The sequence below is a fragment of the Primulina tabacum genome, chromosome 10, assembly GCF_025594145.1.
Source record: "Primulina tabacum isolate GXHZ01 chromosome 10, ASM2559414v2, whole genome shotgun sequence".
Taxonomy (NCBI): Eukaryota; Viridiplantae; Streptophyta; class Magnoliopsida; order Lamiales; family Gesneriaceae; genus Primulina; species Primulina tabacum.
Window position 1 is genome coordinate 8246043 of NC_134559.1, and position 14941 is coordinate 8260983.

The 14941-nt window shown below is 43.3% G+C and overlaps 1 protein-coding gene and 1 pseudogene across 1 annotated transcript; one reads left to right on the top strand and one right to left on the bottom strand.

The window, feature by feature from the left end:
• Positions 1-4571: 4571 nt before the first annotated feature.
• On the bottom strand, positions 4572-5840 carry LOC142504880 (uncharacterized). The gene is made up of 2 exons (XM_075617724.1): positions 5607-5840; positions 4572-5492 (listed from the first exon to the last, which is right to left on the bottom strand). Exons 1-2 carry the CDS (start codon positions 5838-5840, stop codon positions 4572-4574), a joined length of 1155 nt encoding a protein of 384 aa, XP_075473839.1.
• Positions 5841-9941: 4101 nt separating this feature from the next.
• LOC142505510 (WD repeat-containing protein VIP3-like) lies at positions 9942-13266 on the top strand (annotated as a pseudogene).
• The last annotated feature ends 1675 nt before the right edge of the window (positions 13267-14941 follow it).

Here is a 14941-nt window from a genome sequence, read left to right on the forward strand (position 1 = left end):
GAAAAAATGGGGTAGATACCTCGATTCTCGTGCCACCTACTAAGTATGGCAAGTCGGCTGCCCATACTTGTAGCTTCTGATGACTTCTAGGACACTTCAAGCACAAGTGGTTCTGACAGATTAGATATCTTGTATCAATCACACTCGAGTGTGGTGCAATTCTCGAGGTGACCCGGGTAGTAAGGTACCCGGGTGTTTGCTTGAGATCTCGGTTATTGGCTTGAGAGCCCGGGCTATGATGATGAGTGCCCGGGAAGAAGCATAGTTTCCGGGTATTTGAGGAGAGTACCCGGCACATTGGCTTTGTTCCGGACTATCCACCTAATATCCCGGGTCGATCCATGACCCGTATCTCCATGAGGGTATCACCACCCCTCCCTAAAATAGTCGGGCTAGAGTCTGACTCGCTGTCCCGATCAGTCATACTTGTACTTTTAGCAACATAATTTAGAATGTGTAAGAGCATCGGGAGCTTAAAATATCCCATAGATGGGAGGAGACACCAGGGTCTGGTACCACCCGGGCTTAAGATAATATGCCGGGGCTCCACATCTCCCGACTTTGCATAAGATGTCGGGGCCTCACATCTCCCGGGCTTTGCATAAGATGTCAGGGCCTCACATCTCCCAGGTTTTGCATATTTTGTCGCTTAGTATTCTCGAGCAGTCCAAGGGATGTCATTATGACGCCTGATTTAGCATTTAAACCGCCGAAAAATCGTTTCATATTCCGAGGTAATAATGAACATGTCTCCTCGATATTTGTGCACGTCCTTTCATATGCCCGGTACAATTTACGAGGCACATCTTGATCGTCCACGTGTATTCAAATCAACGGCCGAGATCTTCCCCCACCGCCTATAAATATTAGCCCTCCTATTTTCTTAAAATCACTAGCAAATTCAAACCTTTGGCGAAGCCATTGCAAAATTTTTCTACGAAGCTCCTCCGTGCAAACTCGCTTACCTCCGGTGTTCTTCCTCGTCGCAACTGCTCAATCCACCTTTTCTTCAAATACTCGTAAGTTTTCTCCTTCAAATCATGTCTAATTCCACTTCTTCAACCTTTGGAGCGAATGCGCGAGGCTTTCCTAGTGATGAGTCCACCGCGATGCGCTCCGATTCCTCTCCATCTCCCCTCGCCGTTCTATTAACCAACCTTCCAAAAATCAGTGGCCCATCAAACCAAACCTTTTTCTTACAAACCCTCTTCATCGGGCACTTCCCGAGTCCTGAAGAAGGACAAGGGCAAGGGCAAAGCCCGAGCTTCTAATCCTCCTTCTACCGAGGCCCCGGGGGTTCCCTGATTCTCCTCAATGAGCAGCACCCTGCACTCGGGAGTGGACAAGGAACTCCGGGTCTTGGGCTCTATCCCCTCTCGTCTTTCCATTCTGATTCCCGACCCTTCAGATAGGGCAAACAACCCTCATCCCGGCTATACCATCTTCTTCAGAGATCAACTTAGAAATGGTCTTCGATTTCCCATCCCCTCCTTTTATATCGATGTTGCCAAGTTTTTTGGCATGCCTATCAATCAACTTCACCCCAACTCTTTTAGGATTATGGCCTCGCCCTACGTCCTTTTCAAAATAAACAACCTCATCATTAGCCCCCTTATTCTTCACTACTACTTCTCCTGCATACTTGGGGATAATGCCTTTTCCTTAACTGCTCGCCTCAACTCCCGGTTCCTTGATGACATTCCTTCTTCCCAGAAGGGGTGGAAAGGACGATTTTTCTACATTCAACTCTCGGGTCCTCTCCCCTGTCTGACCGGATTTCTCCCTTCCCTTCCTTCCCAACCTGCCCTTCCCCGAGCTTACAAATTCGAGGAATTTTATACCCGAATCCAGGATTTGGTAGAGGGCACAAAATACTCCTCCTCCATTCTGATCTCCCAGGAAAATTTAATTGCCTATGGGATGAGTGCCCGGGCGGAGGACCCTCTGGATCGGGTTATTGATGAGATGGCTGACTCGGGCTCTCAACCCAGTAATCCCTCTTCCCTTCTCCTTTACACTTTTAGTCTATTCAGTTAGCTTTTACATAACCTTGTTATTCTTTTGTGCAGAAAATCCCGAGATGCAAGAAGCTTTTGCTAGGAAGCGGGCCGCTGAGAAAGCGGCTCATGAGAAAGAGATGGCAGCTCGCTGGGCAGCTTCTGAAGCAGAAAGAAAACAAGTCGAGGAGGCGGCAGTCCCGAGCACTGAATCCACTCGAGAGAATACTCCGCCCGGGACGACAGAAGACTCTGAAGATCATATTCCTCTCAGGCAGAGGAAGCGAAAAGCTGTGGCGGAACCCGAGCTGATCGTCCTTGAGGATCTTCCCGAGGGTGGTCAGGGCACTTCTCGGTCCTCCCGATCACCTCCTCCCCGTCCACAACCCACCGATGCACCCCAACAAGGGCCCCTTCAAACTGATCAGCCTACCCGTGCTAATATCTTTTTTGAGGGGGCTACAGCAACCAGTGTTCATCTTCTAAAGCAGATGCTCACCCCTGCTGAGGAAGCATTTTTGAAGAACTCCCTACCAGGTGCCCGATTTCTCGAGGGCTCGAACCGGCTTTTATCTGTAAGTATTCTTTTTTCTTCCTCTATATATTTTTTTATATATATACTTCTTTTGTGCAGGCTACTCAGATGCTAGTTTCGGCTTTCGAGGAGGTGGCCGCAGTGGCCACTAAAAAGGGCCAACAAGTCCGGGCCAGCCAGGATCTCTTCGGGAAGATGCAAGAAGAGCTGGACCAAGTCACCAGGGCTCATGAAAAAGAGACTGTCTGCCTCGAGGCCTCTCTTGAAACGGCCAACAAACAACTGGCCTCCACTCAGATTGCTCGGGATGAAGGATTGGCCCAGGAGGAAACCTTGCAGAGACGGCTTTCCTTCCTTGAATCCCGAGTTCGTTACCTCGAGGATGAAGCCAGCGTACAGCAGCATCGGGCCCTAGCTGCCGAAGAAAAGCTAAGGCTCTTGCAGCTGACCCAAGAGGAATGGCGGACCGTCTTCCTTCAATCTTCAGAATTTCAAGCGGCTGTTGAAGACAAGTCATACAACTACTTCAAAGTCGGCTTTGAGAAATGCCTTGAACAGTTCGAGGAAGAGGGTCTCATCCCGACAGACAAGGAGGGATTCCCGGACATTGATAAAGCCATCGATTCCCTTCCCAAGGACGATGCAGAAGGGAAAGAAACCAAGAAGGCCCCTGAGGAAGCCGGGGAACAGCCTAGCCCATAGAATAGGATTGTACTTTTTATTTTTTTGAAATTTGTATTTCTTGGCCTCCGGGCTTTTCATCAATGAAAATTTCTAATTTCCTTCCACCTTTCTTTACAATAATATTTTGACAAGTCTTCAAGAAACCCGGGTAATATAACTGCTAGAATGTATAAAATTTCACTAAGTGTTGAGAAGTCGGTAGCTTCCAATAAGTACCCGGGATCTTGATCCTTAGGGATTTTATATTAATCGAGGTGTGGTGCCCCGAGCCAGGGTGTAGTGCCTTGGGCTTACTAAAAACCAAGGTACGGAGCCTTAGGCCGGGGAGCGTGTCCCGGGACTTGGGAATGGTCGAGGTGTGGTGCCCCGAGCCAGGGTGTAGTGCTCTGGGCTTACTAAGAACCAAGGTACGGAGCCTTGGGCCAGGGAGCATGTCCCGGGACTTGGGAATGGTCGAGGTTTGGTCCCCCGAGCTAGGGTGTAGTGCCCTGGGCTTACTAAGAACCAAGGTACAGAGCCTTGAGCTGGGGAGCATGTCCCGAGACTTGGGAATGGTCGAGGTGTGATGCCCCGAGCCAGGGTGTAGTGCCCTGGGCTTACTAAGAACCAAGGTACGGAGCCTTGGGCCGGGGAGCATGTCCCGGGACTTGGGAATGGTCGAGGTTTGGTTCCCCGAGCCAGGGTGTAGTGCCATGGGCTTTTAAGTAATCGGGGCTTTGTACCTCCTGGGTTTAGATATAAGAAGCATACACAATACTCTTTGAGAAAACAGATCTTTCAATATATCTTTCATTAAATAATTACATCTGTCATGCGTAATACTTCTTCAAATTAAATACATTTCAGGGTCTTTTTAGAGAACTTCCTTGAGCATCTTCCAGATAAAAAGATCCTGAGCTGACTCTCCAGGTGATTTTATAAGGTCCTTCCCATCGAGCTTCCAGCTTCCCAACATCCCCAGCTGGATTTGCTTTCTTCGTGACCAGATCCCCCACTTGGAAGTCTCGGATTCGGACCCTCTTGTTATAAGATTTCATAACCCGGCCCCGGTACGCTTCCATTCGGATCAACGCTCGATCTCTTTTTTCCTCTACCAAGTCCAACTCTATGGCCCGACTTTGATCATTATTATCCGGGTAAGATTCTACCCGGGACTAGGTCTGCCCTATTTCGACTGGAAGGACTGCTTCAGAACCGTATACCAAGTTGAAGGGAGTTTGTTGAGTAGGTGCTCGGGGGTTGTTCTGTATGCCCAGAGAACACTGGGTAATTCTTCCACCCAGTCTTTTCCTTTACCTTGCAGCCTGGTTTTCAGTGCTTGTACAATAATTCTATTTACAACTTCTGTTTGGCCATTAGCTTGAGGATAGGACAACAGAGGTGAAAGATTGAGTGATCTTCATTTCCCGGCACCAAGATGTAATTTCTTTGCCCTGAAACTGTCTTCCATTATCTGAGATCAGTCTTCTAGGTACTCCAAATCGGCATACTATGTTCTTCCATAAAAATTTCAAAACCTCCTGCTTAGTGATCTTGGTCAAGGGCTCAGCTTTCACCCATTTAGAAAAATAATCTACTGCCACAAGTAAGAATTTCTTCTGAGCCCGGACAATTGGGAAGGGACCCGCAATATTCATGCTCCATTGATCAAAGGGGCAAGATGCCCAAATAGGCTTCATAAGAGTGGCCGGGCTATGTTGAAAATTAGAATGATGTTGACACCCCTCACAAGCCTGGACCACTCGAGTAGAATCTTGGCTAAGAGTTGGCAACCAGAACCCGGCAAGCATTGTCTTCCGGGCCAAAGATATCCCTCCGAGATGCTCGGCACAACATCCATCATGAATCTCTCGGAGGACATAATCCACTTCTCCCTCAGATAAGCATTTTAATAGTGGCCCTTGGAATGATCTCATGTATAAGACATTATTTGAGAGAACAAACCTGTGAGCTTGTCTCTTAATCTTCTGAGCTCGGGCTTTGTCCTCGGGTAATTCATTGTTCACAATGAACTTTATCAGAGGTGTCATCCAGGTGTCTTCGGATATTGGTAATATTTCTTCCTCGGCGAAAAGGACCAACCGGGAAACGTGCAGAACTTCCCGGGTGCTGACCTCTGACAAAGAAGCAGCCATTTTCGCTAGAGCATCTGCCTCTCCATTCTCTTCCCGAGGTATTTGTTCAATACTCCAATCCATAAAGATTTTTGCTTGGGCATGAATGAGCTGTAAATATTTGAGCATCATGTCATCCTTAGCTTCATAAACGTCCTTTATCTGTTGAGTGATTAGCTGTGAATCAGAGTATAGAATAATTCGGGAGGCTCAAACCTCTCGGGCAGCTCAGATACCAGCAAGGACAGCTTCATACTCGGCCTCATTATTGGTTACCCGGGAATCAATCCTTAGTGCCAATTTAATCTTTTCTCCCAGGGGAGATACTGACACAACCCCTACTCCACACCCAACAAGGCTAGACGACCAATCCACAAAAACTCTCCATACTTTTTCTTTCTCGGGTTGAACCATCTTGGATAAGAAATCTAATAAGGCTTGCGCTTTGATAGCAACTCGGGGCTTATATTCAATGTCATATTCTCCCAACTCCGCTGTCCACTTGATCATCCGCCCGGATACTTATGAATGAGTCATAATCCTACCAAGAGGACTATTGATAAGGACAATGATTTGATGTGACAGAAAGTAAGGTCGCAGCTTCCGGGCGGTCATGATCAAAGCCAAAGGAATCTTCTCTATTTCACTGTAACGGAGCTCGGGGCCTCTTAGAGCATGGCTGACATAGTAGACAGGCTTTTGATCAGAATCTTCTTCTTTTATTAGAACTAAGCTGACAGCATACTCCGTAGTAGATAGATAAACGAATAGTTTCTCCCCGGGCTCCGGTTTCACCAACACAGGGAGCTCTGCAAGATGGATCTTCAAGTCCTGGAAGGCCTGTTCACACTTTTCATCCCACCTGAATTGTTGTGCCTTCCTTAGGACCTGAAAGAAAGGATAACTCATGTGTGCTGACCGAGATATAAATCGAGACAGGGAAGCAATCCTCCCGGTCAGCTTCTGCAATTCTTTGACAGATCGGGGAGATGACATGCACAACATGGACTTGACTTTTTCCTGATTTACCTCAATCCCCCGGTCTGTCACTATGAAACCCAAAAACTTGCCACTCTTTATGCCAAAAATGCATTTGGCAGGGTTGAGCTTTATCTCATAATGCATCAGAGTGGCAAAAGTTTCCTCCAAATCAGCTATGAAGTCCGCCACCTCTTTAGACTTGCCCAAAATATCGTCTACATACACCTCCACATTCCTGCCCATTTGCTTCTCAAAGACTTTGTTCATGAGACGCTGGTTAGTGGCCCCTGCATTCTTCAACTCGAAAGGCATTACAATATAACAAAATGTACATCCCGATGTGATGAAGCTGGCTTTGTCTTGATCATTCTTGGCCAGGGGGATTTGATGTTACCCCTGATAAGCATCCATGAAACTCAGCAGTTCAAAGCCCGAGGTGGAATCCGCCAGTTGATCAATCCGGGGCAGGGGATAATGGTCTTTTGGGCAAGCTTTGTTGAGATCTCGGAAATCCACGCACATTCTCCACTTCCCGGTGGACTTAGGTACCAACACCACATTCGAAAGCCATGTAGGAAATTGAATTTCCCGAATGTGGCCAGCCTTCAGCAGATCTTTCACATGTTCATCAATAACTTTGTCCTTTTCAGAACCAAAGTGCCTCTTCTTTTGCTTCACCGGGTGAGATCCCGGGAGGATATTCAGTTGATGCTCCGATATCAGGGGTGAGATCCCTCTCAACTCCTGTTGGGACCAGGCAAACACATGAATATTAGCTTTTAAACAATTGATTAAACTGACCCGGGTGGATGGATTAAGGTCTCGAGCCACCCAATCTGCTGGCCTGGTCCAACTTCTACAACTTCCTGCTCCTCCTCAGCCACAAAATGTACTTCCCCTTTCTCCACTAGCCTTCCTCCCACTTTATCAACCCTTGCTTTCTTTCCCTCCTTTTAGTTTTGCTTTGATCAGCCCGGACTGCTTCAACATAGCACTTTCGAGAAGAAGGTTGATCTCCCCGGACTTCTCCTAACCGGGCTCCCAAAGGAAATTTGATTTTTTGGTGGTAGGTGGATGCCACGGCCTTCAACTCGTTCATAGCCGGCCTCCCCATAATGATGTTATACGATGATGGGGAGTCCACCACAGTGAAAGAGGTCATCACCGTCTTTTTAAGATCTGTGGAGCCCAATGTCAGTGGCAGGACAATCTCCCCTTCAGGGTAAACCACATGGCCAGCAAATCCAAAAAGGGCAGTCTCTATAGCTTCCAAATGATAACCATGCAAATCCATCTGTACAAAGGCATCTTTAAAGATAACATTAACAGAGCTGCCCGAGTCCACGAAGACTCTCAAAATATCATAATTGGCTACCCGAGCTTGGATAACCAGGGCGTCATTATGGGGTAGATTTACCCCCTTTAAATCTTCGGGCCGAAACTGATCACCGCCTCATTTCTCCTCACCCCCTCCACTTTCATACAATCCCTCCTACTCCTTGATTTTCTCGCCCGATTAGAGTCTCTATCAGTGGAGCCTCCTGATATCATTTTAATCAACCCCATTGATGGGGCGAATTCTTCTTTCTCTCGGGCTCGGGCTCTCTCCTTCTCCCGGGATCACTCCTCGGACTACTTCTTATACCTCATCCTCGGGCACTGGACCCTGGCTGCCGAGATATTCATGGATGGCAATCTCGGTCTCTTGTTGGCTTGACTAGGTCCCAGGACGAAAGGTAAGACATAGTCTCCCTTCAATGTTTTGCAGTCCTCAGTGTTGTGATAACATACTTTGTGGAGAGTGCAAAATCCTCTCTTCTCAAGTCGGGATATTTGATAATCCGGGGCCAGATCTCTACTGCATTCCAGAACCTCCCTTTTCCAGGCAATCTTTAGAGGCACATGGTGAGAAAAGTGCCCTGGATTACCCCTCCTCTGTCCTTTCTCCTCGGGCTTAGATAGCCGGTCCCCTCTCTCCTTCCTTACGGCCTCCCTCTTCTGCTTCTGGGCTTCCTCCATATTGATATATTTTTCTGCCCGAGATAATAAATCCTCGAAGTCACCGGGCACTTTCTTGGTTAATGACTTGAAAAATTCACCCTCCCTCAAGCCTTGGGTGAATGCAGTCGTTTTTGTCTCTGTGGCACATGTAGGGACATCCAAAGTCATTCTATTAAATCTTCTTATATAAGCCCTTAGACTCTTCTCGGGGCTCTGTTTGACTTCAAAAAGACTAAAAGCAATCTTCTTGTATTTCTTGCTACTACTGAAATGGTGTGAGAACATCTTTTGAAAGTCTTTGAAGGAATGGATGCTTTGAGGAGCCAATCCCTCAAACCATCTCTGAGCAGAATCTACCAATGTTGTTAAAACACATTACACTTGATTCGATCAGTGTAACAGTGTAACATGATCATATTTTCAAACCTGGCCAGGTTTTCTTCGGGATCTGCATTGCCATCGTAATCCTTTATTTTGGCAGATTTGAAGTTCCCGGGAAGAGGCTCCCAGACAATAATATCAGCAAATGGGCATCCTTTGGCGATTGGCCGGGAAGTACTCCGGCTCTCCAGCTGCCCTTCCAAGACCTTCATCTTTGGTCTTAGCTCCAACAATTCTTCTGCCACAGTTAGAGATTTGGATCCGGTGCTAGACTCCTCTTCCACTCTTCTCATCTCCTCCTCCTCCCTCAACTCCTGCTGCTGCTCCTGCTCATTCTCATGTCCCCCCTCAGGTGGAGTAACCTGATCAGAAGCTCCTCTCCTGGCCATGGCTTGCTTTACTGCCTCTGACACAATTCTAGCCAACTCCACCGGGGTCATGGTAATAAGATTGGGTCCAGTGGTATGAGCACCACCTTGTGCAGAAGTCTGTGCACCATCTCCAGGAGCCCTGGAATTGTCCTGGTTAGTTTTTCTTGTTCGAGCCATATCAACGCCTTAATCTCAATCTCGCTGAAATGGATGAGCCGGGTAAGGAGCTCCAACGGATCGAATCAGTAATTTTTAGTGTTTGGGAAGTTGAGTGAAGATAATGGCTGCAACAACACCTGCAGCTAAGAAAGGAACTCGTGAATAGGCGCCGGAGGGGTGTCCGACGTAGCCACTCCGATGCTAAAGTCAGCAGGTTTTCAGATGAACACAAGCAATATTGAGAGGAAATATGTAACTGCTTGAAAGTTCAAAGATATTAGAATCTATAAATGACATTAATACCTGCTATTTATAGTAGAAAAAATGGGGTAGGTAGCTCGATTCTCGTGCCATCTACTAAGTATGGCAAGTCGGCTGCCCATACTTGTAGCTTCTGATGATTTCTAGGACACTCCAAGCCCAAGTGGTTCTGACAGATTAGACATCTTGTATCAATCACACTCGAGTGTGGTGCAATTCTCGAGGTGGCTCGAGTAGTAGGGTACCCGGGTGTTTGCTTGAGATCCCGGTTATTGGCTTGAGAGCCCGGGCCATGATGATGATTGCCCGGGAAGTGGTGTAGTTCCCGGGTATTTGAGGAGAGTACCCGGCACATTGGCTTTGTTCCGGACTATACACCTAATATCTCGAGTCGATCCATGACCCGTATCTCCATGAGGGTATCACAACCTGACCTAGGGGTTACGCTGCCATATACATGCAACTAGCTAGCTCCACTCAGCTCCGTCCAGAATGCCACGAAGACTCCTTGTGGACGGCGGCGCTGGTCTCGACGACCGACGATTCTCCGAAGCTTCTTTTGACGGGGTCCTTGGAGGAGACAGTGAGGCTGTGGAATCCGGAAGTCCTTGAGAAGCTTCTGACGAACACCGGACACTGCCTTAGAGTCGTTTCCGTAGTGGCTCACCCTCCTACAGAATTGTGGCATCCGCCTCCATTGATAGCTTTATTTGAGTCTTCCATGTCGCCACGACCAACATTACAGCCACTCTGGAGGCTCCCCCATCTGAAGTCTGGAAACTCCAGTTCAACCCTCATGCAGGACGGAGCCACCCCAAGGCTGGGGTGGGCTCCAGCCCAGTCTATTTTTTTGTGTCTAATTAGGAATATAGATTGAGTTTTCTTTTTTTAAAAAATTTTAGCCTTGTATTTTTACTTTTTTGCCCAATTTTTTGCCCAATATTTAGCCCATTTTTTGAGGGTTTTCTTTCAGAGCCGTCCTTCCAAAATGGAAACAAGATGATGAGAGCTACTAGTCTCCTACTGGTTGGAAATTTCACAGTGAAGGAATTTTAAAATATTTGATTTATACTATTTAATGTTGTTTATCGATTCATTCAGCCCAAGATAAAAAATTTTCTGACTACGTCCCTGTCCTCATGTATACTTTTCTTGTATTGAAGTTCATTTGGTAGAGAATTTTGTTAAGCATGAGCTCATGTGCTGATGAGTGAATCAAGTGATCGGCGGGTGATGGCCAGAATCCCAGTAGCTCGGTGAAAAATATTGACGCGCTGTATACCGGTACTTTGAATCGGTACTGATTTTAGGTGTAATGGTGTTATCCTCTTGTTTGCCATACTAAAAGGCTCCTTTTGTTTATATCATCGTTCTATTTTAACTGGGTAGATTTAAACTCAGCGGACATACGAGTTAAAGGGAACTATGACTGAAATGAAGTCTAAAAACCCCTTGCATCCGATAATTTTCGGGATAATTTTTGAAGGGCTGCACACCCCACAACTTTGTTTAGCTGGTCTCGCCAGCTACATGTGCCATCTAACATGGGTTGGAAAACTTGAGATCATGTTAGTCAAATATTGGAGAATGTTGAAAAGTTTATAAAAGAATTGCTGCTTAAGGAAATTTGAGTGATTTTGTTATGAACCAAGATTAAAATAATAGGTCGACAATGGTTGTTAAACAATCCAAATAGAATGTAAGATGCCAATCAGTGAGCTAGCTAGATCGATATTTCGGGACTTCTTTAATTTGAAGTTAATATCTAAATTATCATAATTACAGGTATTCACCTGGGTAGACAAGCGGAAGGTGTAACGAGATTTTTGAAGTTAATGTATTATCTTAGGACGTCTGCTTTGCTTTTTGTTATTTCTTGCCTTTGCTTTTTCTTTCTTCCTTCTTTGTTTTCCTAACTTGTTTTGAGAGTTTCCTCAACATGCATTGTTTGCTAAATAATGAATGACTGCACTTACTGTTGGAATTCGTTTCAAGAGTTGGTTGAAGTGTTACCATTCGAAATTCCTTCTTTTTTGTTTTGGGAATGGGGGAAATCACTCGTAGCGTTCTTACCCGAGCCACTACAAAACAAAATAATAATCATGCAAAATTAGTCCTTGGCTAGAAGTTTCCTGACACTAAACTCACTTAGAAACTGGCTAGAACGCGATAGAGAAAAGTTGAGAGAAAACGGTGTAGGAAACAAATAATCAGCTTCTATTTATAGATTGCATCAGGACTAGTTCAGAAGATCCGAACTCATCTTATTTGTCACGTGTCATCGTCTCATTTGTCTAGTTAGATTTTCGGGATAATGTAATCCGAAGTAGATTGGATGATCTATTTTAAATTTAGTAGATCCTAATATATTGATCAATTAATCAACAACTCTTTGATCATGTCTTAACTAATACTTCATTGGATTTGAGTTAATACATCACTATTAACAGATTATGAAAATTTATACTCATGTTGATCATGAATGTGAGCTGGGTACAGTTTTCCATGCCTTCGTTGAACTTAGATTCTAAATTTGGAGCATGTATCACTGAGTTTTAGATTCTCGTTGATGTCAATATTTCACTCAGAAATGCACTCATTTTGGATAATGTTTTGACACAATTTTTGTACATGTTTACGTATTCGTCAATCAATTTAAGATTAAACAATCTAAATAGCTTTGTTGACTTTTTAGATGGATAAGATCATGAAGTTCTTTCTGTGCGATTATACATATGCTTTGCTGTGATATAATACTTGATAGCATTCTTACAACAGCAATTTCTGCTTGGATGTGCCTTATTTATGAAATTCAAATTCTCCTCATGGCACATCATATTATACTCCTTTTCCAAGGCAATTTTGATGATTGCTGTTGTTTAATAGCTTTGAGAGTGAAATCCCCTGATTCTGTCTACCTTCTTCAACTTTTGATTGAAACTTCAAATCTAACTGTGAAATTTATTAACGTTATTAGCTCCTTCAATGATGAGCAAAAACTATTTATTCTTTTTCAGGGCACAACACTAGCAGCTGCTGGAGGTGGTAGTTCTTCAGTGAAGCTGTGGGATACTGCCGAGTGGCAGTTAATTGCCACATTATCAGGTCCTCGACCGGAAGGCTCGAAACCCCCCTGAGAAAAGTGGCAATAAGAAGTTTTGCCTCTCGGTGGCGTGGAGCCCTGATGGTGGACAAATCGGTTGTGGCTCAATGGATGGCACCATCTCCGTTCTTGACGTGGCTCGTGTAAACGTGGCTTGTGCAAAATTCTTACACTACTTGGAAATGCCATTCCATGCCGGTTCGCAGTCTGGTGTACTCATCAGCTCCTCTCGATTCGAGAGTTCTCTTCTCCGCCTCAGACGAGGAATAGTGTGATTACATCTATGTCAGGGCACTCTAGTTGGGTTCCGAGTGTCGATGTATCCCCGGATGGAGCAGCAATCGCCACAGGATCGAGTGACAAAACCGTACGGCTCTGGGATCTCAAAATGAGAGCAGCCACCCATATATTAACCAGCCACGCCGACCAGGCTTGGGCCGTGGCATTTGGACTACCTTTGCAGACATCTTGTGATTGTCTGCTCGCGAGTGTGTCAGACGACAAGAGTTTATCCTTTTATAAATGTTCTTGAGTGTGTCCATAAATTTAGAGGTTAGCAAAATTTAGCAGTGGATAGCAAATTTGTGGCTAAATTTCTGACCTGCTTTGTGGACTGTCCTGATAGGTCTTGTGCAATTTCCATACTAAAATTGCACTGTTTACTTGGTTTTAGGAATGACCATATTGGTAAATTTTGTTGCGATTTTTTTAAGATTATGTTTGTCACTTTAGTGTGAAATAGTTTGATTTTGGTTACTCTGCCATAAAAAAAATAACATTTTTTTCATAAAAATAATATTTTTTTATGGATAACCCAAATAAAATATATATCTCACAAAATTGATCCGTGAAACTGTCTCACAAAAATTTTTGTGATTTTTTATTTATATTGCGTGACGTGGAAAAAAACTTGATTTGCTACAAATTTATATTATATTACATGATATTAAGCTTCTTCTACTAATTAATTTTAGTTTTATGATATGGTTTTTCATTTAATACCAATCTACTCTTATTTTTACCTAATATTATATTTGAAAAAAAAATCATAGTATCAAATAATTTACTTTCAATAAAGATTTCAATGAAGATCATCATAAGACAAAATAATTTGTTTACTAAAAAATAGTTTATATGATTTTTAATTTATAAATAATTTCTGATTTTTTAATACAAAAAATACCAAATAAAAAAATATTATATATACATGAATTGCACGTGAAGGAGTATCGGTGTATATATTAAATTAATATATTGAAGGGCAACAATCAACATTTTTTTCGAAATCAATATAATTTTTCTTCTAAAAATTCGACAAATGAAAATTTCAAAAACTGAGTCATAAACAATCAAACATTCATCCTAACCTCAAAATATACACACGCCAAAACCCATTTTAATTTCAACTTTACTAAAAAAGGATGCCAAAATAATTTCAAAATTTTTAGTACATTTATTCTGAATTTGTTTTTTAGTATATTTCAATTTTTTTATTATATCGACTGAGCTAAAATTTCAAAACTGAGATTTCAATAATAAATTAAATTTAACTGACGAGGAAAAAAAAAAGAGACGAAGAAATCATTCCGACTTCTCGCAATACTTTCGCCAGTTGTTCCCAGAAGTGTTTCCCGCAAATGCAAAAACCTATCATCCTTTAAAAAACACACAAATACATCAAAAAATAACCCAAACAAATAAAAACAAGAAATTATAAATATTTTACAGTACACAAAAAATGTTATAAATACACCCAAATGGCTGTAATATCATAGAAAAACTAATATAAAATAACAAAAATTCACGTGAGACGGTCTCACATATCAATTTTGTGAATATTATTTTTTATTGTATATATGAGCAAGATTGACATGTCTCATGAATAAAGATATGTGAGAGCGTCTCACAAGATACGCATATAAAATGCTTTCACGTCTGATTTTATAAGTTTATTTGAATGTGACGTATTAATTTCTTTCGAAGTAGAATCGATACGGAGGTTCCAGTTTCATTGTCAAACATGTATTAGATGAATTTACGTTCAAGGCTTAAGTAAATGATTAAGAGTCGTCTTAAAAATCGTAGCCATAAATATTAAAAGTCCTCCACAATTTTAATTTTTAGATGGTAAATAACATTTAACTCAAGAATAGGTCTCTTGTAAGATGGTCTCACGAATCTTTATCTATGAGACGGGTCAACCATACCGATATTCACAATAAAAAGTAATACTCTTAGCATAAAAAATAATATTTTTTCATGGATGACCCAAATAAGAGATCCGTCTCACAAATACGATTCATGAGACCGTCTCATACAAATTTTTGTCATTTTGATATTTCGCATGAGTTGTA